The sequence below is a fragment of the Panicum hallii genome, chromosome 7, assembly GCF_002211085.1.
Source record: "Panicum hallii strain FIL2 chromosome 7, PHallii_v3.1, whole genome shotgun sequence".
NCBI lineage: Eukaryota > Viridiplantae > Streptophyta > Magnoliopsida > Poales > Poaceae > Panicum > Panicum hallii.
The window spans coordinates 36866780-36892249 of record NC_038048.1 but is presented as its reverse complement, the minus strand read 5'-3'; the positions used below and the strand labels follow the sequence as shown (position 1 = coordinate 36892249).

The following is a 25470-nucleotide window of genomic DNA, read 5'->3' as shown; positions in this document are numbered from 1 at the left end:
TCACCTGCCTCCACGCCAAAGCATGAATGGAAGGTCCCGGCCCGCACTTACATGGGTAACAGCACCCCGTGTAAGGGTGGGGCAGGAGTTCGGGAGTTTTTTGGTCTACATGAGTTATCTTCTCTTATTCAATGCTCGGAGGTTTCTTCTTCCCGCAGGTCGAGTATTTTTTTATATAAGAACAATCTTATGTATGAGAAACATGGTTCTTCGAATTACGCACTTCAGCTTTGCTTATAAAAAAGTTAGTTTTAAAAGTATGTTCTTGGATGGATTAAACAACGGACAACGATTAGTGGTTAAAAATGTGTTAATTTTTTTAAAAAATTCATTCACGGGCAAGTCCTAAGGGATGCCGTTTACGCCAGCCCGGTTTTCTTTTCTAAGCGTGCTTCTCCTCTGAACCAGAGATCATTATTTCACCTTCAAACACCAACAACGATCTCATTTTACAGCCCGTGCTTTGCATGTGCACAATCCTGCAAATTTAACCGTGCACCTAGAATGAGAACTTGAGGACCATGTCGTGCTTGTACTCCTGGCCCGGCAATAGGGTCTGCGACGGGAACTCCGGGTGGTTCACGGCGTCCACGTATCCCATCGTCTCCAGGGTGAACCCCGCGTATTGGTTGTACACCTTGCCGTCCTTCCCCTTGGTGTTGTTCAGCCAGTTCCCCGTGTAGAGCTGCACGGTCGCCTGGTTCGCCCACAGCTCCACCGCCCTGCCGGACGCGCCGTCCTGGACCTGCGCCACGGGACGCATCCTCTCCTGCTCCCCGTCGATGACGTAGTTGGCGTCGTACCCGACGACCTTGCCGCCCGTGACCTGGCGGATGCGCGCGCCGATGGCCGTCGGGGCGCGGAAGTCGAAGGGTGTGCCGGCCACCGGCGCGACGCGGCCCGACGACGGGAGGAGGTCCACGTCCAGCACGGTGTACCGCGAGGCGAAGAGCCCCAGCGTGTGGCCGAGGACGTCGCCGCTGCCGTGCCCGCCGAGGTTCCAGTACGTGTGCAGCAGGAGGTTCACCGGCGTGGCCCTGTCCAGCGCCGTCGCGTTCATGTGTACGCCCAGCGTGTAGGGCGCCGATAGCCTGTACGTCACGTACACGTCCAGGTTCCCAGGGAAACCTTGCTCTCCGTCGAAGCTGCGGTAGTAGAAGGTGATGTACGGGGAGTCGCCGTCGGGCATGTACTCCTCCACCGTCCAGATGACCTTGTGGAACCCTCTGCCACCACCTGAATGAGGCGGCAGATGCAGCAGCAAGTTAGTGAATCGAGCCATTGGCCGGGCAATCCTGCTGCTCTGGGTGTAGGCTTCCATACCATGAAGCGTGTTCCTGCCGTCGTTTCTTTCGAGGTGGTAGACTTTGCCGTCGAGGACGAAGCGGCCCCGCGATATCCTCTGCCCGACGCGGCCGGTGATCGGGCCGAAGTAAGAGGTGTCGTTCTGCTCGGCAAGAAGGGCAAGTTGAACGCGTAAACAGCATGAGATGGGGAGATTAGTTGGGGTGAGAGGCACAACGAAACACCCATTCTGGATCCATTATGAATTTCAAATGTAGGAGCTCTCTGCTCACAGCAGGTTGCTAGCTGACACACACATGATATCGAATGTTTTCGGGACCTTTTAGCCTTAGATAACCAGGGGAAACAAAAGGGTGGTACTATTTCGATAAGGGAAAAATTTCAAAGTCAACTCATATGTCACTTCATTTTTGAGATTCCACCTTGGAAGTTATAACGTTGCAAATGCCTACTCCATATTTGGTTTCATTGCAAAAACCGCCCCACTGAACATTTGCTTTGCCAAAATTTCATCTGTTTTTGGCAACATGGAGCCACGACGGGCAAAGCCAACAAAATCCAAAGTTATACTAATGGGATCAGCTGACCCCAACAAAATCCAACAATTTCAATAGAAAATCACTGTTCATAGCTGCTAATGACCCATCAAACCATGAAGATGAACCTAATCCTTTCATTTTCTAGCTCCACTCTTGGCTTGTTCCGGTGCTTGTACTATGCTTATTTGTGTTACGATGAAAATTAGTGTAGTCACGCTTAAGCTTTCAATCGTGATGCCTTTGGTGGAAAAACTAAAAACAATTTCAGAACTTCTGTAGTTCTGTAAAGGCTCTCAAAAGCTCCACATTAGTAAAAATGGACAGAATTGGCAGAGTGCATGTGTGATGGGATGGTATTTACAACAAAACCTGGTGGGTCTTTGCAACAAAACATCTCATGGGTGGAATATCAAAATCAGGATGACATAAGGGTGGTTTTTGCAATTTTTTCCCTTTCTATTAACGACAACGAGGGCTATCATTTTGCATCAGCTCAAATTAAAGCTTGACAGCTTGTGGATAGGCTTTTCTGACTATTATTTGGTTGGCGGCGGGATGAGCTTGGAAAGTTCTCCCGGTCGTGGTATGCAGTCTCCTGTGCTAGTTTAGACTAGAACCACATCAACAAAAACTTGTTTTGACTAAGCAAGCAAGAAGGGAGGACCTTCGTTATGCTTTGCATTGTCCTAACACAAATCTGAAATCAGCAACAATCCGGCATGATATGCTGTAGAAAGGTAAGAATCTTACAACGTACTCCGCGATGGTGTCCTTGCCAAGGACGACATCAGCCAGGTTCCCTGCAAAAAACATGGAGCCTGAAGCTAAGATGATCCTCTCGCAACGAAAGAAGAATCAGGGCGGCGGGAATGGAGGCGCGCGGCTGTATCTACCTTTGGAGTCGGGGAGGACGAGGGACATCAGCCTGGCGCCCCAGTTGGTGACCTTGACGGAGAAATCCCCCATCCTGAGCTCGTACACGCCGACCATCTTCCTCCCGCCGGAGCCGGCGGCCTGCGCGCCCAGGGAGGCGGCGAGGCACAGCAGCGCGAGAAGAAGCTGAGACCTAGCCATTGCCAGCCAGTTGACTCTAGCTAGCTAGCTAACAGAATGGAGCAGATAGGAAGGTGCCGGAGGAGGATCGAGACCTCTGGTGGAATGAAGGCTGCCTAATGTAGATGGATATGTCGAAACCGCAACGTGCTTGGATGATCTGGACACTTTGAATCCGTCTATTTTTCCAATAATATATACTATGTTTTCGTATTATTAAGGGGTCTTTGTGTTCTTTTTTGGCAGTGATGACATAGTATTATCGGATATGTGTGGTCTTTGTTATGCTTAAGATCTACTAGAAGCAGCCCTTGGTCAAACGTTTCGGCAGCAGGTTTCACTTTCCGATCCCTACGCGCCTATGCCTCGCCGTGCCCATCTCTCATGTCCGGCGTCTTTCCTGGTGAGAGGGTCTGGCCGGCTTGCCGCCGGTTGCATGCTTGCGCTCGCCGGCACGGCCAGCTCCAGCTCCAGCGCCAGGCCAAGGTGGGTGAGCTGACGTGCAATGGGATTACTCTCTCTTGGAACTGAAACCAATGGGGGTAATTGGAGATGCAGCGCCAGTAGCGTGCCAATGTGCTCGGCGCCGCGGCTATCTCGGCCTGGGCTTTTCGACTCCTGTGTTTTTTCTTTCTTATCCTTCTTCGTTCTGCTCAAAATATTCTGTCACACATGCTCTCTAAGTAATCAAATCACACTTGCGCTTACGCCTTCTTCAGTAGTGTCGAATCATCCGGTGATGATAGCATTTTTATCCAAAACCAGCATAACACCAGAACAACTGTGGACGCCTATCTTCAAGGTGTCAAATGATCCGGTACCGAATGACTTTTCTGCACTTGGTCGTCGTTGCAATTCTGCATGCACCGACCTATTGATTTTTCACCCCATCGCCGACGCTTCTTTTCATGCTGTCACTTATCCAATTCATGCTAGCTGTGAGTCAATTAGATGACCTAAAAATATTCTCTAAATTTTTACTATAGCTTAGGTCTCTTGGCTGTGATTTGGATATCTTAGTTATGAATTGGACTTTATCTATGAGATCTAAAAATCCTACAAATAGGAGCTCATTTATTAGTCCATTGACTATATTGTCACTTAATCACCAAAATCACAATAATGATCTAATTGGACCATTTTCCTTACACTGAGTTGGAGCCGGTAAATTTTTATTGGTTTTATAATAGTTATAAAGTTCGCATAATTTCAGGATATAGAATTTCAGATCCGTACTCTGACAATTGTTGGAGGGTGTAAATTAATTAGATTTTACCCTCTTCAAAATAGCTAACGAGTAAGACCTTGAATGTGCATGTAGTGCACCAAATAAAACCAAAATCCGATGTACCTAGAAGGAGAACTTGAAGACCATGTCGTGCTTGTACTCCTGACCGGGCAGCAGGGTCTGCGACGGGAACTCGGGGTGGTTCACGGCGTCCACGTACCCCATCGTCTCCAGGGTGAACCCCGCGTACTGGTTGTACACCTTGCCATCCTTCCCCTTTGTGTTGTTCAGCCAGTTCCCCGTGTAGAGCTGCACGGTCGCCTGGTTCGCCCACAGCTCCACCGCCCTGCCGGACGCGCAGTCCTGCACGTGCGCGACAGGCCGCATGCCCTCCGGCTCGCCGTCGATGACGTAGTTGGCGTCGTACCCGACGACCCTGCCGCCGGTGACCTGGCGGATGCGCGCGCCGATGGGAGTCGGCGCCCGGAAATCCAGCGGCGTGCCGGCCACGGGCTCCACGCGCCCCGACGACGGGAGGAGCTCCTCGTCCAGCACCGCGTGCCGCGACGCGAAGAGCCGGAGCGTGTGGCCGAGGACGTCGCCGGCGCCGTGCCCGCCCAGGTTCCAGTACGCGTGCAGCAGCAGGTTCACGGGCGTCGCCCTGTCCAGCGCCGTCGCGTTCATGTGCACGCCCAGCGTGTACGGGCTCGACAGCCTGTACGTCACGTAGGCGTCCAGGCTCCCCGGGAAGCCCTGCTCCCCGTCGAAGCTGCGGTAGAAGAAGGTGATGCGCGGCGAGTCGCCGCCGCCGACGTACTCCTTCACCGTCCAGGCACTTCTGCTGAATGCCGTGCCGCCACCTGAATAGAGACGAACAGAACGGTAGCAGGTCAAGTTGGTCAGGTCATGGCCATGCCGCGGGGTTATTTCTGAGCAGTTAGAGCAGGCACCGTGAATCGTGTTCCTGCCATCGTTTCTTTCGAGGTGGTAGACTTCGCCGTCGAGGACGAAGCGCCCCCGCGATATCCTCTGTCCGACGCGGCCGGTGATCGGGCCGAAGTAGGAGGTGTCGTTCTGCGTCGTGTCAGGAGCAAAGATGCAGGGAACAACTTGATGTGAGAGCCAGTGCAAGAGGAGGAAAGTAGGGAACACCCATGCATGATGCATCAGCTTGAGAGATTCAGCAGCGTGCCATCCACATGATGCGTATCGGCACAGGCCTGATCTCGAGTATCTGCAGGATCTCTGTCAGCGCTAAATTAGGGGAAGATAATGATGGAGCGTGCCATCTGGACACCACAATAATGCAATATCATTTTCTTCCATCTCGAGAGGTTGGCAGCTTGTAGCTCCCTTTTTCAAAAAGTTTGGTTGGTGGCCGAACATGTTAGCTCATGCCTGTGAATTTCCAAATTCTGACCATGTCGTGCTTGAACTAGTATAACTTCAGGAAAAAGGGACTAGAATGATTGCATCGTGTAACGAAGAGTTTTAGGCACTACTTAGCTAAGATATTCAAGTTAGTGGATTTGGAGAGCAACTGGATGCAAAATCTGCCGATCTAGAAAATTGGGCAGTTCGTAGCTAGACGAGCTCTGAACCAGCCAGGGAAAGTCTCGAGAAGTGAAGCAAGTAGCTAGGATGTGCTACACGGTTCTAAATCCGGTTCATCAAACAGAAGCCGAATGCAATGCAGAGGAAAGATATCATGGACGAGCAGAGGGAAAGAATTAAACAGGGGGCTTCTGCTGATCTTACAACGTATTCAGCGATGGTGTCCTTGCCGAGGACGACATCAGCCAAGTTCCCTGCAAAACGACGAACCTGAACTTAATAAGCCTGGACTGGTTGCCAATGGGAGGATGAGGATTCCAGCGACAATGGCCGGACCTGACCACATCAGCGCATGCAGAATTGCAGAGGCGGCAGCAGGAAGAGATCGAGCTGCAGGTACCTTTCGAGTCAGGGAGAACAACGGACACTAATCTGGCGCCCCAGTTGGTGACCTTGACGGAGAAATCCCCCACCCTGAGCTCGTACACGCCGGCCGCCGTCCTCGCGTCGGCGCCGGTGGCCTGTGCGCCCAGCAGGGACGCCGCGACGCACAGCGTCGCGAGGAGCAGCTGGCGGCGGCTAGGCCTAGCCATGGCCGGCCAATCGACGATTCGACGTGGGGTAGCTTGCGGAGGCAGAGCCGGTGAGGCTGCCGCAACGAGCGATCGCCCAATATATAGAGACGGGTGCGCGTGCGACAGTACGCGACGCGCTCGCACGGTCTGGAATTCCGGACGGCTTTGAATCTGTCTTTGTTTTTTCAATTCAGATTTTCGATATTCTTGTGTGATTTTTGTTATGCTTAGGATTTGGAAGCAGCAGGCCAGCAGCGGCACTTGGTCAATCTTTTTCTCGGCACGGCCGGCGCGGATGCGGACGTACACCGGCAGCTGCCCGTTGTCCGGTATCTCGCCGTGCCCATCGATCAGTCCGGCGAGCCCCCCGGAGCCCGTCCTTCCGGTGAGGTTGTCTTCGGGTTGCCGCCGGTTGCGAGCGTGTACGGCGAGCCCCGTCGCTCGTGGATCAGACATTGTTTACGGCGTCGAGCCCAAAAAATCGAGCCATCAGCAAGCTCACGCCGGCGCTCGGAATCATCAGCAAGCCCCACCCTTATTAGATCTCCTCCAACCACCAATAACCACCTGACTCCACATCTTGCTCGCGCACGGTTACACCAACGCAATCTCACAACTACTACTAGAAGGAGAACTCGAAGACCATGTCGTGGTGGTACACCTGGCCGGGCCTGAGGATCTGCGACGGGAACTCCGGGTGGTTCACGGCGTCCACGTACCCCATCGTCTCCAGGCAGAACCCGGCGTACCTCTCGTACACCCTGCCGCCCTTGCCCCTGGTGCGGTTGAAGTTGTTCCCGGTGTAGAGCTGCATGGTCGGCTGGTTCGCCCACAGCTCCAGCGCCCGGCCGGACGCGCCGTCCCGGGCGCGCGCCACCGGCCGCATCTCACCCTCCCCGCCGTCGACGATGTAGTTGGCGTCGTACCCGACGGCGCGCCCGCCCACGACGCGGCGGATGCGCGCGCCGATCGCCGCGGGCGCCCGGAAGTCCAGCGGCGTGCCGGCCACGGGCTCCACGCGCCCCGACGACGGGAGGAGCTCCTCGTCCAGCACGGCGTGCCGCGACGCGAAGAGCCGGAGCGTGTGGCCCAGGACGTCGCCGGCGCCGTGCCCGCCCAGGTTCCAGTACACGTGCAGCAGGAAGTTCACCGGCGTCGCCCGGTCCAGCGCCGTCCCGTTCATGTGCACGCCCAGCGTGTAGGGCGCCGACAGCCGGTACGTCACGTACGCGTCCACGTTCCCGGGGAGGCCCTGCTCCCCGTCGAAGCTGCGGTAGTACAAGGTGATGTGCGGCGACTCGCCGCCGGCGACGTGCTCCTTCACCGTCCAGATTGCTTTGCTGAACCCTCTGCCGCCACCTGAATGTAGGAAAAGAAGCAGTAGCAGGTGAATGGTTTCGTTCAAGAACAGCAGCAGGTCAATCCGATCCATCGGGCACCGTGCATCATCGACATGGATCAGTACCGTGAATTGTGTTGTTGCCGTCGTTTCTGTACATGTGGTAGACTTTGCCGTCGAGGACGAACCGGCCCTGCGCAACCCTCTGCGCGATGCGCCCCGTTATCGGCCCGAAGTAGAAGTCATCGTCCTGGCCGAACAGATGCAGAAAATGACTTGGAATGGGTACGAGACAGAAGAAATTATGCACCAAGCAGATGTCATTTTCTACCAGCTGAAAGCTTGTCTAGCTACTTGAAGATAAGCCTTTCTGAACATTTTGGTTGGTGGCGGAAGATTAGATCAGGCTTTTCTGAACATTTTGGTTGATGTGACGGAATTTTTTACTAGTATGACCTCAGGAAAGGTACTACAGTAATTGCATTTGCTGACGAGTTGTGTGTTAGACAAGACGAGAAAACAATGCAAAAATGTCTGACGACTGTCGGTTCTTCAAGATTTATCTATCACTTTTTTCCTTTCCATCTGGTGCCAGTACACTTTTCTTTTTCCCGCATTTTATATACCACTATCATCTTGATGTCTTAGACGAATACCATGTGGGATGACTGAAAAAGCAAGCATGTTCTGCAAGTAGATTGTCATAAACGGATGTTACTTGTTGAGTTCTTGAACCTCGCAGAGGGCATCAGGCCGTGCCGGATAAGAAATTGAATAATCTCTACGTTTAGGCGTGCACACCACACCACTTTCTCTAAAGTTGAACTGAACTTGTTGGACATGTAGAATATTAGTATTTGAACTGTTACCAGATCATAAGGAAATAAAAAGGATGTCCCGTGCTCATGCATTGTCCTCACACAAATCTGTTTGCCCAACAGATGGCAAATGCGGGCACAGTGGCGCAGAAAGATGGATGAGCTCAAGAAAGAAGAAGAACATTCAGAGTGGTTTCGGAGATCTTACGACGTATTCCGCGATGGTGTCCTTGCCAAGGACGACATCGGCCAAATTCCCTGCAGAGCAACACGCCTGACAAAAATAAATCTTGGCACGAAACGGAACGAAAGAAGATCATCCCAGCAACGGGGCACGACACAAGAGCGCGGCGACAGGGATCAAGAACACCGCGGGCACCTTTGGAGTCGGGGAAGACGACGGACATCAATCTGGCGCCAAAGTTGGTGACCTTGACAGAGAAATCCCCCTTCCTGAGCTCGTACACGCCGACCATCTTCCTCGCGCCGGCGCCGGCGCTGGCGGCAGGATGCGCGGAGGCCGCGAGGCACAGCAGCGCGAGGCCGAGGAGCATCTCGCGTCTCGCCATCGACGGCGGCCGGCGGCGATGGATAGCAGAAAGCGCAGCTGGACACAGGAGCAAGTCAGCAGTGCAGTTAAGGTCTTAAGGAGAAGGCTAGATGCGGGCAGGCATGCGGCTGCCGAGATCCCGCGAGGCCATGGCCACTCATGACCTAATATAGGCGGCTATCAGTTGTGCGGGGGGCATGGCGATGGCGATGGCGACGGTTTGGACGGGCTTGAAGCGGTCGTTCCTCCTCCCCGGATGCGTCGTACAGTACCAGCTAGCTAGTCCAATGGTTGCGCCGGGCCACCATGCACGAGCACGCTGCCGGGCGTGTAACCCATTCCCACGGTTCGCCTCGTCCGGTAGCTCCCCGTGCCCACCCGATCCATCGCCGTCTCTGTCCTGTGTGCCGCGCTTAGATCCGTGGCTTGTGAGACGTGACTGTCCTGTGCTGTGCATGGCACCGTCACCATGATCGCTGCTAAATTTGGTTGCACAAGGCGTGGGCGCCCAGTCTCAGCGAGAAACATCACAATTTGCAAAAGTGGCTCCGAATCAGATATGATTGTGTATCCAGTCCAGTCCCAGGTGACCGTCACGATCGACGACGCAGCGGCTAGAACGAGAACTTGAAGACCATGTTGTGCCTGTACACCTGCCCGGGCCTGACGATCTGCGAGGGGAAGTTGGGGTGGTTCACGGCGTCGGGGAACCCCTGCGTCTCCAGGCACAGCGCGGCGTGCTGCCCGTACACCGCGCCGCCCTTCCCCTTCACGCCCGCCAGGAAGTTGCCCGTGTAGAACTGCACCCCGGGCTGGTCCGCCCACAGCTCCAGCGCCCGCCCCGACGCGCCGCCGTCCCGGACCGCGGCCACCTTCCGCAGCGCCCGGGCCTCCCCGTCCACGGCGAAGTTGGTGTCGTACCCGTACACGCCGGCCTTGCCGCCGGAGACCTCGCGGAGGCGCGCGCCCAGGCGGGTCGGGGCGCGGAGGTCGTAGGGCGTGCCGGCCACGGGCGCCACCGCGCCAGTCGGGATCAGGCCCGCGTCCACGGGCGTGTACCGCGACGCCAGCAGCTGCACCGTGTGGCGGAGGACGTCGCCGCTGCCGTGCCCGCCCAGGTTCCAGTACGCGTGGTTCACCAGGTTCACCGGCGTCGCCCTGCTCAGCGCCGTCGCGTTCATGCGCAGGCTCAGCTCGTAGGGGCCCGACAGACGGTACGTCACGTACACGTCCAGGTCGCCAGGGAACCCTGTGTCACACACACGAGCAGAGTTCATTTAGTATTTAGCACCGTCTCAGTTCAGCTCCCTACAATCGGTCACCAAATCTTCAGTAGCACAACTAGATGTTCCAGATCTGACTGTCTGGGGTTGCCAAAAAAAGTTTGAAATTTCTGACTGTCTGGGATTGACAAAAAAGTTTGAATTTTCTGACTGTCTGGGATTGACAGAAAAGTTTGAATTTTTTTTCTCAAAGATGGATTCTACTGAAGGTAAAGAAGCACAATCATGTGGTGTCATTTGGGGGTTTAAATCATCAACAATTTGCATTGGTGTTACCTTCTTCGCCGTCAAAGCTGTGGTAGTACAACGTGATGTACGGGGAGTCGCCGCCACCGACGTACTCCTTGACCGTCCATATAACTTTGCTGAAGCCCCTCTTACCACCTAGTTAACGAACAAGAGCAAGGTAGATTCAGCCATTGTTCATGGAGCTCCCTCACAAGTGAACAAGACTCTGAAGTCTCTGGTTTCTGAGGTGTACCGTGGAGTGCGTTCTTGCCATCGTTGCGATACAGATGGTAGACTTTTCCGTCGAGCACGAAGCGCGCATTAGCTACCCGGTTGGCTACGCGTCCGACGAGCGCTCCAAAATATGCAGAGCCATTCTGATCAGCAAGGTTCAGACAACAAGTTGAAGTTAGGAGCTTTGTTTACCCCCCATAGTAAAGAAGAGAACAAGAACAACGTGGTACTGTGGAAAGGCATGTACTAAGACTGGTAGGAGAGTTTTCAAAAGTTTTCCTACTAGCTGGTAGGAGAATTTGCTTGCGGTTATGCTGGTTTTAGTGCCACGGTTCAGTCGCATCCACACTGTACACAGACAAGTGAAGCTTCAGAAAAAGAGATTAGGATGCTGATGAAGGAAATCTGTGTGTGGCTAAAATTAGGGAACAAGTAGCCGTGCCAGACAGGCACCACATGGTGTCATGGTGAAGGTGCCTTCCCCCGGCTCGTAAACCATCTCATGGGTAACATGCCCACCAGGCACCAGCGCAAGCAAAGAAAACTGCGTCCAGCTAATCGCTTTGTCGATTCTTCTGGTCGTCATAGTACATTTTTTTTTTCCTTTGCTCTTTGTTTTCTTGTGTCGCTGTATTCCACGAGACAGACGTGGCCGACGCATCTCAGTTTTCTGTGGGGGTTGTTTTCAAACGCCTGGGACCTCCATGTGTGTAGAAAACTGAGCTCAAACTGAAGGCGACAAGAAAGGTCCTATGGTTGATGAGCTTGGTTTTAAATGTCAGAATAATTGACTGGTTTGACAGCGGTTTTGCCGGATGTTCAGGTGGGTGATTCAGTGAGTATATCTACTTGGTGATGGGGAAAAAATGTTGTGGAAATTAAAATGGCAATAAACCCAGGCAAGAAGGAAGGACTTGCTCAAGGAACACACACAGATGCAGTAAAAATCGGCATGGAGTGAGGAAAGATGCGCATTCGAGGGTTTAATCAGACACAATCTGCTTGAGTCGATCGACCAACGAGTGAACGAGATGATTCATACCAGTCGTAACTCATGCAGAGAGAAACCAAACGGAGGATGATACCAGAATGGCACACAAGTTCTGTAAAGAAGAATTTGGAGCAGCGGGAGCCATGAGCTTACCACATATTCAGCAATGGTGTCGTAGCCGAGGACAACGTCAGCCAAGTTCCCTGCAATCAAGGTTGGGCAGCAAAGGTTTCACTCCCACAGTTCAGGCCGTGGACACGCAGCACCGAACGCAGAAACCCGGAGCAAAGTGACTAATCACAGCACAGCACAGCACAGGGGGACGGACGGACGCCATGGATTCTTGGAAGGAATAGAAGGAAAGAAAGGCGTGCGCACGCAACGCAACCGCACCTCTGGAGTCGGGCAGGACGACGGAGGTGAGGGTGGCGCCCCAGTTGGTGACCCTGACGGAGAAATCGCCCTTCCTGAGCTCGTACACGCCGACCGTCTTCCTCCCGGCCGCATTGGCGCCGCCCGCCGCGGCGAGGGCCGCGAGGCCCAGCAGCGCGAGGAGCAGCGGGGGCGGGGCTCCGGCCATGGTTACCACTTACCAGCAGCTTCCCGGCCGATACAAGGGTGTGTGTGCCAGGCCCAGGCCGTGCAAGCGCGCCTGGTCGTGAAAAGGGAGAAGACGAAGACGGCGGGGACGGACGGGGTCGACGGGACGACCGGCGACAGCTACCGGGATGGAGACGGAAGGATGTAGTCAAAGATATAGATGGGATGCGATAGGAGATGCTGCCAATTTTGTGGTGGGCTAGTGGTCACTCCCCCTCCTCGGTTCCTGCTCCCAAGTCCCAAGGCCCGATTGGATTCACTTGTCTGCACGCCGAAGGTGGGGCACCATGCCGCGGCACGGCAGCGCCTGTCCCGTGCCGGCGCCGTGCGTTTCCCTTGTCCGCAGGCTCAATCCCCGCGCCAGGCGCCATCCAGCCGCGTCCGTCGCCCGTCCGTTGCACTTGGTGGTGGCGCTGGCACATGGACCGCGACCGGCGAGTACTCGGCGCGACCTCGTGCCCCGCATGATGATGACGGTGGTGGTGGTAGTGCCCCCCGTGTGGGTGCGTACGCGGACGCAGCGCACTCGGAGATCAAATCCACGGCTCTCATCAGGCAGTCGCAGGATAGAAACGGTCACTTGCTGGGGAGTCGGCGTGTGCAGCGTCCGGAGGCAGCTTTATGGTGCGTTTGGTTCGGCTGTGAGCTGTGGAAAAGCTGCTGTGGAAAATCTGCTGTGAGAAAGCTGCTGTGAAAAAGCTGAACGCCGTTTGGTTCAATCTGCTGTGAAAGTGTGAATTGCTGTAAAATGTGCGTAATGCCCCTGAGATCCTGATACCCTGTATATATGTAAAATGAGCGTAATGATGTAAACTTTGCATTGGCGACATGTTTTTTACGAAATTATATTACATATGTAAATAAGTGCATTGTTAATTTCAAAAGAATTGTGAGCTACATAGCAATCTCATATTCCCCTTGCATTTTCTATTGAAGCAGCTATCCTATCACGAATTGTGTTCATAGTAACTTCATTCTCTCCCTCTATCTCACGATTATCATCTTGAGTTTGTTCCTCAACATTTGATGCTCGTGGTATATACTCCTCATCTGCGTCACACCTCTCAAACTCCTTATCACGCAACTGACTATCCCGAATGAAAATTGTGTAGCGCAAAACACACTATAATGATCTCTTTCTACCGATCAGCTGAAAAACTCGGCATAGCTTTCAATATGCGCCATTTTTGCTTGAGAACTCCAAATGCTCGCTCAATGACATTGCGGAGAGAGGAGTGCAAAAAGTTGAATAACTCATGCTTTCCTTGCGGTGGAAGTCCACGACGATGACGAAATTCTGGTATATGGTACGTAGTCCCCTTAAAAGGTGCAAGGTATCCGGTTCGATTTGGATAACCAGAGTCAACAAGATAGTATTTATCTGAAAATAAAAAATAAGTTAGCATTGTACAAAATGATGATGAAAGTGTATAATGGACAATTTACCTTTAGAAGGTACAGGAAATGAAGGAAAATTTGCCAACGCATGGTTAAGGATCCGTGTATCATGGGCGGAACCCGCCCATCCAGCAACCACAAATGTGAACCTCATATCAAAGTCGCATATGGCAAGTACATTTTGTGATGTATATCCATGACGACAAGTGTAGTTAATTACCTCATCAACCGGAACAATAACCGGAATATGTAATCCATCTATTGCACCAATAGCATCCTTGAAATGAGGCCAGAAACGAGGTTCTTTTAACTTCTCATGTTCATTGCTAAATGTTGGATCCTTCGGTGCGATGTTGTGTTTTGCTAGTTTAAGTAAACACTTCAATACCTCCTTAAATTTCATATGAACTGTCCATGTTGATCGGACAAAACGGTTTTCAGCTTGGAAAAATGACTGAGGCCCTCCAACAATCCATAAGAACATTGCTAATGATTCCATTGATGTAACATTTCTAGAGGATTTCAAACCATATGAAGACACCAATAAATCATGAAGAGCCATAAAAACCTCTGTACTCATCCGAAACATTTTGTAAAAGTATCTTGGACGCTTGAAGCACTTCATGACCCAATCATAACCAGATTCCGAATCTTCCATTGCTCTATATTCAGCTTTATTAGCATACCGGTCATTGTAAAGATCAGCCAGATTTCCAAGAATCGCAGCATGTTGAGATAATTCATTTAGTGAAAGAAGAGACTGCTGCCCTTTTCTAGCCAGCTCTTCCATATTCGCATCCATCTACATAAAGAAAGTAAATTATTCAAAAAATGCAAGAAAAACTTATTAAACATACACGGGAAAAAATAGTTCCACCATACACTACAAATCTGGTTCCAACATACATAACAAAACTGGTTCCAAGTTAAAAAACAACACTGGTTCCAACATACAAGACAATTGTTCGAACATACGAGAACGTAAGCAAATAAAAGGTTCAAACACAAGAGAAATTGATCTATGTGCCCTTCTTTAACTCGTGCTCCCTCTCAATCAAATCAAGCCTTCCTTCGTTTGTTTCAAGCGCACCAAAAAACTCTCTAAACTCAGGCTTCATGAGGCATAAGTGAACAGTGTGCATCAAAGCAGTTTTTTCCTGAATCCCACAATCCTTCACCATTCTCATGCATTCTGCAATAGTTGGAACACGGCTGGATTGCGGAGGAGCCGATGATTCTTCAAGACTTGAGCCAATTTTCTCAGCTGCACTTTCAATCCTCATGCATGTGTTCTTGTACATCCGGAAAAATGGACTCTTCTCCTCCTTCTCTTCAATCTGACTAGACAATTGTTTGCGCTTCTTTCCTGCTGGTTTTGGTTTCTCAATGGTAGTAATCTCCACTGGTTCCTCATCACTCGAGTCACTTGAAGGAATATCTCCCGGACATGATGCGGAAGCACCGGTGACATGCACCTTCTCAAACAGCAGATGTAAATCATCAAGGTACTTCGGCCCCCTCTTTCGAAACTTGACATGGACACACTTGATACCTCTCTCTGGGTTGTTGCATCGCTGTAAAATAAATTTAGCAAGGTTAGGAACGACATATAACAAAGGCAAATAGAATTCCCTTCAAAAAACATAACGTAACTCACCGCAAGATGTTCATCCCACCACGTGCTAGAGCACTCAACAGTTTGATTCGCATCATCGCATCCAAGCCCAGTGGCAGCATTTTTCAGTTCCATGAACACGGTGTAATCTTTTTTCATGTTGTCCAATTTATTCTTCAATTGTGACCTCACTAGTTTCAACCCGGCTCTTGCAAGAAGTTTATCCTCAAGGTTCTTCCAACCAGTTCTAGTGAAACAACCATTTGGTCTATTCCCAAGAATAAGCTCCTCCTTGCAGATATCAATGAAGTGCTTCAAAGTGGCATTATCCCACACCGCCTTTTCACCCATCACTAATGTGAGGATCGAAATCAACTATTTTTTCATTCACAAGCAATCGGTGTATTAATCCAAATGTATTTAGAAAGCAATGAATTATCACCCAAAAAAGGAAGCAAAACCAGAAACAGATATGCATACAAATTCATAGTTTCCCTTGAGATCAAATTCAGCATATAGTAAACAGAAAGCAATGAATTGTTACTGCTACATGTCTATTGCACAGCTCATCGGACCTAATGTAACTCTCCAAACGATCTATCAGTACCTACTTTATTTGCTATAAGAAGCTCTTATGACTAATCCCAGGAAACAGAGAGGTACCAGAGTACCCTAAGCATGCCTCCTTTTTTAATTGATGCTTGCCCCACTGAAGCACAGAGTTTATAGGTAATGTGGTAGGGCTGGTACTGAAGCATATAAAATAATTGTAGCATGCCTATCTTAATGTTGGGCGCTCTTGTACTTTAGCTAATCACTTTTACCATATAGATTGTACTAAACAGAAGTAGGAATATTTTCTTTTTACTTATAACACCACCCTGTCTCAGTTAACTTGTTGGACCTGACTCCACATGGCATTGACTAGCCATATCGTATAGATGAAAAGTGTCCCTCAACTGTGGTATGAATGAAAATTCCATGTAGAAGTAAAACAGTGATCTCTAATTAAAAATACAATTGCATGGTTTACTTCCAATATTTATGCTGTACTCAACCAACAATTGCTCGTCTCTGAATTTGCAGTATATCTTATGGCAGTGAATGACATTTCTAAAATCATCATGGTTTCTTGGTCCAACGAGCAACATCATGTGTATACACCAGACAACAATTGTGCTTATACTAGAATGTTGCTTGCCACATTCTGCAGGGACGAGCAACTTATGTCGCAGGGGCTTGCACTGAATGATGATTTGCAGCGTGTTCTTGCGAAGCATGATGCAATAGCAGCAGGCATTGCAGTTAGTTTTTCCATATGACTGCTCTAATTACTACCCTCTCTTTGCATTATCTAATTACTACCAGACAAATTTAAGCTACCTAAAATCTCACATCAAAGCAACTGAAAAGAAACCAAAATGGTGCACAGGGGGGAATGGAGAGAGAGCAAGCGGGATCTTACATTGGCTGATGCGGGCGCCGGGGGGCGGGGGCGCGGGCGGTCGGGGGCGCCGCCGGCCGGGGGTCGGGGCGCGGGCGGTCGGGGGCGCGGGCGCGGGGGAGCGGGGGCGCGGGCGGTCGGGGGCGCCGCCGGTCGGGGGTCGGGGGCGCGGGCGGTCGGGGGCGCGGGCGTGGGGGAGCGGGGGCGCGGGCGGTCGGGGGCGCCGCCGGTCGGGGGTCGGGGGCGCGGGCGCGGGGGAGCGGGCGGTCGGGGGCGCCGCCGGTCGGGGGTCGGGGCGCGGGGGTCGGGGGCGCGGGCGCGGGGAGCGGGGGCGCGGGCGCCGGGGAGCGGGGGCGCCGCCTTTAGGGGGTCGGGGGCGCGGGCCGCCGGGGGCGCGGGCGCCGGGGGGCGGGGGCGCGGGCGACGGGGGCGCGGGCGCCGGCGAACCCTAGGTGGAGGCGGCGTCCGGCGTCGATAGGGGAGCCCGGGCGAAGGGAGTCGCGGAAATAGAAGAGAGACGAACCGGTACCCAACTTGGCGGTGGCACTCGCTGTAATTTTGGGCCAAACGCGGACAAAAGCTGGGAGTAGGCGGCTGCGGGAATTGCACGCGAGAACGCTGCCGCGTTGGAAAAAGCGGGTCGCTAACGCTCCACGTTTGGTTCAGATTCCACGTTCAAAACGCTAACGCTTCAGGGAAAAGCCGAACCAAACGAGGCCTTAGCTAGCCCTTGGTTGCCCACCGCATTATTTGGGGGCGTGGGAGCGAGCCGTAGCTCAGTCGGCAAGTGGTCCAGTTGAGGAGCGTCGTGCCCCTGCGGCGGCGTTGTCCGGCGGAGGTCGAGACGGCGGGCAGGCGCGCGCGGCGTGCAATGCCGTACGGACGCAAGAACGGTCTAGCACGGGAGGGAGGGAGACGACTCCGCACTCGCACGCGCTCGAGGTTTCCTGGGACGATGACCAGGCTTCGCTCAGATCGTACGGCACGGCCGCTGACGACTGCCCGGACGCGCTGGGCTAAGTGGGCTACGGCTACGAGGGTAAATAAACGGGCGCTGGCCCAAGCGCGCACACGCACCCTTCTTTCGCTTGACCCAACATGGGCCCGAAAAGTAGGCCTGCACGCTGGTATTTCAGGCCCAGGGCCTCAGCTCCTCACGAAGTTTGCTATCGGTCAGCACCTGCTGCCTGCCACTGTGTCCATCTGCCGCTTTGTCAAAAAAAAAAATGACAGGCAGAGCACAAGGATCACAAACACTGGTACTGACGAACAAAGTCCGTGCTCTTTTCGGCAGCATACACGAGAAGCTTCTAGCTCTAGCAACGACACCACGTTCTGGTACAGTGGCCTTATTACAAGTTTGCAACGCAACACGCAAGATCCTTCGGCGCTAGAACGAGAACTTGAAGACCATGTGGTGCCTGTACACCTGCCCAGGCCTGACGATCTGCGAGGGGAAGTTGGGGTGGTTCACGGCGTCGGGGAACCCCTGCGTCTCCAGGCACACCGCGCCGTACTGCCCGTACACCGCGCCGCCCTTGCCCTTCACGCCGCTCAGCCAGTTGCTGGTGTAGAGCTGCACCCCGGGCTGGTCCGCCCACAGCTCCAGCGCCCGCCGCGACGCGGGGTCCCGCACCGCGGCCACCTTCCGGAGCCCGCCGTCCCCGTCCCAGCCGTCCACCGCGTAGTTGATGTCGAACCCGGCCATGCCGGCGCCGGAGACGAGCCTGACGCGGGACCCCAGCGGCGTCGGCGCGCGCAGGTCGTAGGGCGTGCCGGACACCGGCGCGACCTCGCCCGTGGGGATCATGGACCGGTCCACGGGCGTGTACCGCGACGCCAGCACCTGGATGACCTGGCCCAGGACGTCGCCGCTGCCGTGGCCGCCCACGTTCCAGTACGCGTGGTTCGCCAGGTTCACCGGCGTCGCCTTGTTCAGCGCCGTCGCGTTCATCCGGGCGCTCAGGTGGTACGGGCTGGACAGCTGGTAGGTCACGTACACGTCCAGGTCGCCAGGGAATCCTACAAAACCATCAGACGCGTCGTCATCGTGTAATGTTTGCGCACGAACGTCTAAGACACTGGAAGATAAACAAGTGTAAGTCAGCTCATTGGAATGATCGAGTACTGACTACTGACTGAACTGAATATGCCAACTTGTTCAAACTTCAGACAAGTCAGCTCATTGGAATGATCAGTAGGAATGAGCTGAATATGTCAACTTGTTCCAACTTCAGACTGACTGCTTCTTGGAGTTGCTGAATTTCAGCAAGGTCAGCGTATTACGAAGATGAAGGTTTACATGAAAGAAGGTTTCTAAGACTACATTTCTTTTGGGTGTACATGCATTGGTTTTCACCGTACCTTGCTCCCCGTTGAAGCTACGGTAGTAGAGGGTGATGTATGGGGAGTCACCACTGGGCACGTACTCCTTCACCGTCCAGATGACTCTGTTGAACCCCCTGTGGCCACCTTGTGGTTTACACATATGATGGCAGCAAAACAAAATCAGTGAACCATCAGTCATACATAAAAGCGTACGTCACGATTTACACATGAGGTTGGAGAATAAAATGAATTCTGGAGGTTACCGTGAAGTACAGTCGTGCCGTCTTTGTTCAGATGGATGGTTTTTCCATCAAGAACAAAGCTGCCATTGGCGATTCTGTTGGCTACTCGTCCAACCACAGTTCCGAAGGCAGAAGAACCGTCCTGATCAATACGTGTAGTCCGTGATTACAGTTCAAAACAAGAAACTCCCGGTTCAAAAGAAAAACATTAAACTTGCTTTGTTTGGCATTGCAGCAGCAGCACTGCGATTATTTTGTTAGATTTGGATGCCACAACTAGCTAGATGCATCTTTTGGATTCATACCAGTCTACAACCGTAAAAAAAACAGAGATTTGTGACATTACCACGTATTCTGCAAGGGTGTCATACCCAAGGACGACATCAGCCAGGTTCCCTGCAGCATGAAATTCACATGAGCATGTAAACCAGCACTACGCAAAAAGGAAAAAAAAAAGGATTCTTGGAAAGGAAGGAAGCCATACCTTTGGAGTCAGGAACGATGACAGACATGAGGGTGGCTCCCCAGTTGGTGACCTTGATGGAGAAATCTCCCTTCTTGTTCTTGAGCTCGTAGACCCCAACCGTCTTCCGCGCCCCATCAGCCCCACATGCCAATGCAAGGCACAACAACAAAGCAACGGGGAACGGGGCAGCTCTAGCCATTGCGTGACAATGTTTGCACAGAGTAGTGTGGAGCACCCTACAAGATGAGAGAAGGACCAGATGTATATATGCAGGTGGCTAGATGCCCTTCACCATCTCCTCTCTCAAGTTTTAAGTGACGAAAGGTCAAAACTCAGCATCCCCATGCTGTTATCCAATGCCTCCTTTTTTTTCTAGAGATGTAAGAATTAATGATACTTTATTTTGAGATAGGAGACTTGCTGGCTGGTACATCAATTTAATCGTGCCTCCTTTCCCCTTGTCCCCTTAGCATGCATTGCATATGACAATTATGACAGATACTGAAAAAATAGCGCCGGTTAAATCCTGAAATAATGGCACGCGGTTTCGGAGTCATACTCCGATTCGCAGGTTTTGGAGTCGCGCAGAGGTTGATCCGGAAGACATTCCTTCACCGCGTCATCCATATGAGGAGGATAGCCCACTGGTGTCAGCAAATCGGCAGGATTTTGGGGGCCCAACTCAGAGAGGCAACAATGGCGGCGGGAATGCTCATATTCAAAATCGCAGTAGACGACTGTCAATGCCTGACATGGGAGACCTAGTTGTAGAGGATTGTGAGATTGAAAAGTTTTTTGGGTAGTTGTGGGAGATCCCCAAATAACTCCCGCACACCAGAAGTGGGTATGAAAACCCTACCTCCAAATCTAGGAATCGCCTTCTCGTATGGATCCGAAGCGATCTGGTTCGTGATAGGTGCTTCTCGGAAGAGGATTGCTACCCGGCAACATTTACAGATCGTCTGAAGCCAGCCAAATTGGTGAGACTAGATCGAGGCCCGTGAGGAGGCAGAGGAAAGTTGAGGATCAAGCAGATCGAAGACCGGGTGCTGATGGCGGATCGTGGCCGTGGCCGGGGGAGGGGGCGGTGCCCGTAGTGGCCGCCGTACTAGGAGTACTCGCCGCCGCCGCCGTACTACTACCAAGGATCCGGGTTTCAATCTAGGATATCGCCCATTCCGCCCCCATGGCCCTCAGATTACTGCTGGAACACCCAGGGGAGCTAGAGGAGCAGAAATCAGCAGCGCTACAAAACCAAGGTAATTCAACTCAACCTCTGGGGAAGGGCACTAGTGCTGTTGGTGCTAGCAAAGGGGGTGAGAAGAAACCAGATATCTCTATAGGTACTATTGTTGGTGGTCTGAAGATCAATGAAACTGCTCCTGAGATGCACTTTGTTGATGTCATTTGCTACAACTGTGGTGTGCCTGGGCAACCACAAAGCCAATTGCACTAAGCCGAAGTTTTGTTTCATCTGCATGGAAACAACTCATGTGGTTGAGGAGTGCCCAACAAAGGAAAAAGGGCATTTGCCTGCAAGGTACATCGGCAATGCAGCATGTGGGCTTGGTTTTTACAACATTGAGGTGTTAGAAAATCAGGAACAATACATGGTGAATGTGGAAAACTGTGAAAATATCTACATCGACACAGGGAAGATAACAAAGGAAGAACTGATTAAAGAGCTTGTTGTTAGTTTTAACCCTGCTTGGCCATGGCAACTGAGAGAGTTAGACGAGTGGAACTATTTGGTTAGATTCCCTCCAACCAAGAAGGTGAAGGACTTAGCTGATTTATAGTCTATTGACCTGCATAAGGAGGGTGTTTCAATCAAAATGGTGCCCTAGAAAGGTGAATTAGCATCCCATGCTAAGTTGCAAGAAGGCTGGATACAAGTGAGAGGCATTTCATCAAATTGGTGTTGTTGGAAAGTGTTTGATCAATTTTCCTCAAGCTTTGGTCTGCTAGAAGAAGTTGACTGGCAGGAGTTATTTAGAATATTCTATGAGGTGGTTAGGATAAAAATTAGATATCAAGATTTCTCCAAAGTCCCCAAGAAGAGGTTGTTTTGCATGAATGACAAGTTGTACAGTTTGGCTATTGTGGTTGAGGACCTTCCTATCCAGAAAACTTCTAACGTAGGTGATGATGGTGGTGATGAGGAGATGAGGATGATGATAACTATGATGGTGATAATGATAATGACTTGGACCTAGATCTTGACGTGGAGGAAGAGGAACCTCCTGCCAATGGGGGGCAGAGTGGTGGTAATGATCAGACCAAGACAAAGGAAACAACACCAAAAAATAATATCCAGTCAGATAAGAATGGATTTGCTTCCAAATCTAAGTAAAAACAAAATCAGTGCCTATGGTGATCACGCAAGCTGTAGATAATTCAGAGATGACAGAAGATCAGATCTATCAGCTATTGAGAGAAATGGAGGTGGTGGATGAAGAGGGTGAGTTTGTATGGGAAGAAAATATGGATGTTGAGCCCAATCCTATCTGCCAAGATGAATTTCTACAAACTAATGAGGGAATAGGAGCGTCTGAATATTTGCCTGATGACATTGTGCTAAGTTTTAATGAAATCAAAATTCAACAGGTTGTTAACCAAGATGAGGTGTGTACTCAGAAGATAAAGGATGATAAGATCGATACAATTGAAGATGAGAACAACAAGCAGATAAAGTGTGATCAGAGCAAGCCAGTGGAGAAGAAGAGTGGGAAGAGATGGGAGCCTGTGGTTGCTGAGAAAAAAAAAGCTCAAGACTAGCTCAAGACAAGAGGCCTGCTCAATAAAAAGCTGAGGAGATTAAGAAAGCACGAAACTTGGAGCACAACTACATAAAAAATAAGGTAAGAACCCCAAACCATGCACTAAAATTGAGGAAAAATTAGCTGATGCTGTTAAGATTGCTAATTGTGTGGATATTTCTGTCGACGAGGAAGAAGCGAGGTTAGTCATGAACATAACCAAGGAGAATGTGAGTGCGAAGATACTAGACTGGTTAATGATGGGTCTAATAGCAAAAGGTCAAAACCTCTATTGGAGTGCCCTAAGCCTGAGAGTAGTGCTGATGCTAAAATGGAGGGTAATACTAAATGGGGCAAGCACCCCAAGAAAAAGGTGATCAAATGAAAGAGATTTTCTGGAATGTGAGAGGACTAGGAAAGAAAGGTAGACAACAAAGGATCTCTGATCTTTGTAGGCAATATCAATTGAGTTTTATAGGGGTCCAGGAGACTAAAAAATAAAATTTCAGTGAAGGTTACCTGAATAGTTTCTCTGGAGGCAAACACTACTGTTGGAAGTGGCTGCCTTCAACTGGTTCGGCTCGAGGGATTTTGATGGGAGTAGATGAAGATTGATTTGAGATAATCAAGTGGGAAGTTAGAGTATTTTCTATTAGCTGCTTTATTAAGAATAGAAGAGATAACACAGTCTACAGAATTATAACTGTGTATGGACCTATATACAATGACAAGAAGAATGAGTTTATAAAAGAGTTGTATGAAATCCACTAGGCTTGGAATGGTCCTTCCATAACTGGAGGTGATTATAACCTGGTTAGAAGGCAGGCTGACAAGAGTAATAGCGTCATTGATCACCATTGGTGTGACAAGTTTAACTGCTGGGTAGATGAGTGTAGTCTAGCGGAGCTGAACTTAATTAGGAGGAAGTTTACTTGGACTAACAACCAGACGAATCTTATAGTCTTTTATAGACAAAGTTTTTTCTCTGTGGAGTTTGACCAGCTTTTTTCTCTAGCCACTTGTAGTGCCCTACCTAGGAGCCTAAGTGATCACACCCTTATTCCGTGGGATTCTAGATGTGATCAAGCCATCAAAAAACCTAAGTTTAGATTTAAAAAATGGTGGATGCAAGTTGAGAATTTTGGGGAAGTGATCCAAACTGCTTGGAACTATCCTCAGGTGAGTGGAGATATGATGGATAATTGGCTGAATAGGGTTAGGAACCTTAGAAAAAGTTGAGAGGATGGAGTATTAATGTAGAAGCTGCCAATAGGAAAAAGAAACATAACCTGATTAGGGAGTTTGATGCCCTAGATAGGTTGGCTGAAAATCAACACTTGGACCAAAGCCAAATAAAAAGGATGGATGAGGCGCTGTTGGAGTTGAACAAAATGTGGGCAATGGAGGAGACCGAGGCAAGACAGAGGTCGAGAGATAGGAATATTATAGAGGGAGATAAAAACACTAGATACTTCCATACTGTGGCTAACCAACGTAGGAGAAAAACTACTATTTATGCTATGGAGGATCCAGAGGGGATGTCCATACAACTAAGAAAATTCAGCAAATAGCAACAGATTACTATAAGCATTTGTTTAGCTATGAAATAGGCAAAATCTAAAACTAGAAGATTCCTTTTTTTCTCAAGAGGACAAGTTGTGTGAAGCAAAAAGTTAGGTTCTGGAGGAAACTTTTTCTGAAAAAGAAAATCAAAACTACCATTTTTTTTTCTTACTCTAATGGAGCACCTGGACCAGATGGCCTGCCATTTATGTTCTACCAAAAATACTGGGAAATGATTAAGGATGATCTAGTCCTAATGTTTGATGCCTTTCACCAGGGTGATCTGGTCATCCATAGAATTAACTTTGCTGATATCACCCTTATTCCCAAAGAGAATAGGGCTTGCACAATGAGAAAGTTCAGGCCTATTAGCTTGCTAAACTGCAGTTATAAAATTTTCACAAAAGTGCTCACAAATAGGATAAATAAGGTGGCTGATAGACTTATTTGTAGTAACCAGACTGTTTTTATTAGGGGGAGATATATCTTGGAGAGTAGTTTGGAACTGCCCCCTTGGCAACTCAATTCTGGTATCTCTTTTCTATCTGTGATCAAACTGGTGTTTCTCTAGCTACTGTTTGGGATGGTATCAAAGTGAAGCTCACCTTTAGAAGGACCTTTAGTGAAGAGATGATGGAGAGGTGGTATGAGTTGAAATCAGTAGTTCGGTGAGGTATAATGAGGGTGGTGATTCCTTAGTTTGATAATATGAGAGTAAAGGTGAGTATTCTACTCAATCCCTCTATTCAGTAATGAACTTTAGGGGTGGTCCCTGTTTACATTCCAGCTATATGGAAGATCAATACTCCTCATAAAATTCAAGCGTTCTTGTGGTTTTTGCCTAATAATAAGTTGATGATCATTGATAACCTGAGTCGTAGAGGTGTTATTAAGCCACCAGAATGTCAGTTCTGACTGGAACATGAATCCATACATCACCTCTTTTTTGAATGTGTTGTGTCAAAATATATTTTATATCTTCTCGGGTGTGGTCATTGATAACTATCTTGATTTGGCTGGTAAATGGCCTTGTGAGAAGAGATTTCCTCTGACCAACCGTATCTCTGCTGGTATACTGTGGAGTTTGTGGCTAACTCGTAACGACTTTGTGTTTAATCACCAGGTTTGGAAAGATGTGAAAACAGTTATTCGGCAGATTTGGTTATGCATGGTGGAATGGAAACCAATGTATCAGAAAGATTTGGCGCAAGACATGGAACTGTGGTGTTCCTTCTCGGAGGAGGCCTTCAAGACTCCGCTGGCACTCGACTGCTAGCAAAAAAGCTGAAGAAAGGTGACCGGAAGGATGGAGCAGCCTAGATGACAAACTCCTCTGCATGAAGCTTTTCCCCAAGAAG

At 50.4% G+C, this 25470-nt stretch overlaps 5 protein-coding genes and 1 pseudogene across 5 annotated transcripts; all 6 read right to left on the bottom strand.

Moving 5' to 3' along the window:
- Positions 1-392: 392 nt before the first annotated feature.
- LOC112899596 (aldose 1-epimerase-like) lies at positions 393-3891 on the bottom strand. The gene is made up of 4 exons (XM_025968124.1): positions 2738-3891; positions 2595-2644; positions 1324-1447; positions 393-1236 (listed from the first exon to the last, which is right to left on the bottom strand). The coding sequence occupies exons 1-4, from the start codon at positions 2916-2918 to the stop codon at positions 500-502; spliced, it is 1092 nt and encodes a 363-aa protein (XP_025823909.1). The 5' UTR covers positions 2919-3891; the 3' UTR covers positions 393-499.
- Positions 3892-4052: 161 nt separating this feature from the next.
- LOC112899593 (aldose 1-epimerase-like) lies at positions 4053-6311 on the bottom strand. Its single transcript, XM_025968122.1, has 4 exons — positions 6080-6311; positions 5884-5933; positions 5076-5199; positions 4053-4985 (listed from the first exon to the last, which is right to left on the bottom strand). The coding sequence occupies exons 1-4, from the start codon at positions 6270-6272 to the stop codon at positions 4249-4251; spliced, it is 1104 nt and encodes a 367-aa protein (XP_025823907.1). The 5' UTR covers positions 6273-6311; the 3' UTR covers positions 4053-4248.
- Positions 6312-6773: 462 nt separating this feature from the next.
- On the bottom strand, positions 6774-9328 carry LOC112899594 (aldose 1-epimerase-like). Its single transcript, XM_025968123.1, has 4 exons — positions 8791-9328; positions 8620-8669; positions 7720-7843; positions 6774-7613 (listed from the first exon to the last, which is right to left on the bottom strand). The coding sequence occupies exons 1-4, from the start codon at positions 8978-8980 to the stop codon at positions 6877-6879; spliced, it is 1101 nt and encodes a 366-aa protein (XP_025823908.1). The 5' UTR covers positions 8981-9328; the 3' UTR covers positions 6774-6876.
- Positions 9329-9475: 147 nt separating this feature from the next.
- Positions 9476-12446, bottom strand: LOC112899592 (aldose 1-epimerase-like). The gene is made up of 5 exons (XM_025968121.1): positions 12091-12446; positions 11851-11900; positions 10726-10849; positions 10521-10628; positions 9476-10210 (listed from the first exon to the last, which is right to left on the bottom strand). Exons 1-5 carry the CDS (start codon positions 12275-12277, stop codon positions 9576-9578), a joined length of 1104 nt encoding a protein of 367 aa, XP_025823906.1. The 5' UTR covers positions 12278-12446; the 3' UTR covers positions 9476-9575.
- Positions 12447-14974: 2528 nt separating this feature from the next.
- On the bottom strand, positions 14975-15661 carry LOC112899092 (annotated as a pseudogene).
- A 2336-nt stretch (positions 15662-17997) lies between these two features.
- LOC112900417 (aldose 1-epimerase-like) lies at positions 17998-20050 on the bottom strand. Its single transcript, XM_025969258.1, has 5 exons — positions 19809-20050; positions 19671-19720; positions 19346-19466; positions 19119-19226; positions 17998-18776 (listed from the first exon to the last, which is right to left on the bottom strand). Exons 1-5 carry the CDS (start codon positions 19987-19989, stop codon positions 18145-18147), a joined length of 1092 nt encoding a protein of 363 aa, XP_025825043.1. The 5' UTR covers positions 19990-20050; the 3' UTR covers positions 17998-18144.
- Positions 20051-25470: the final 5420 nt, after the last annotated feature.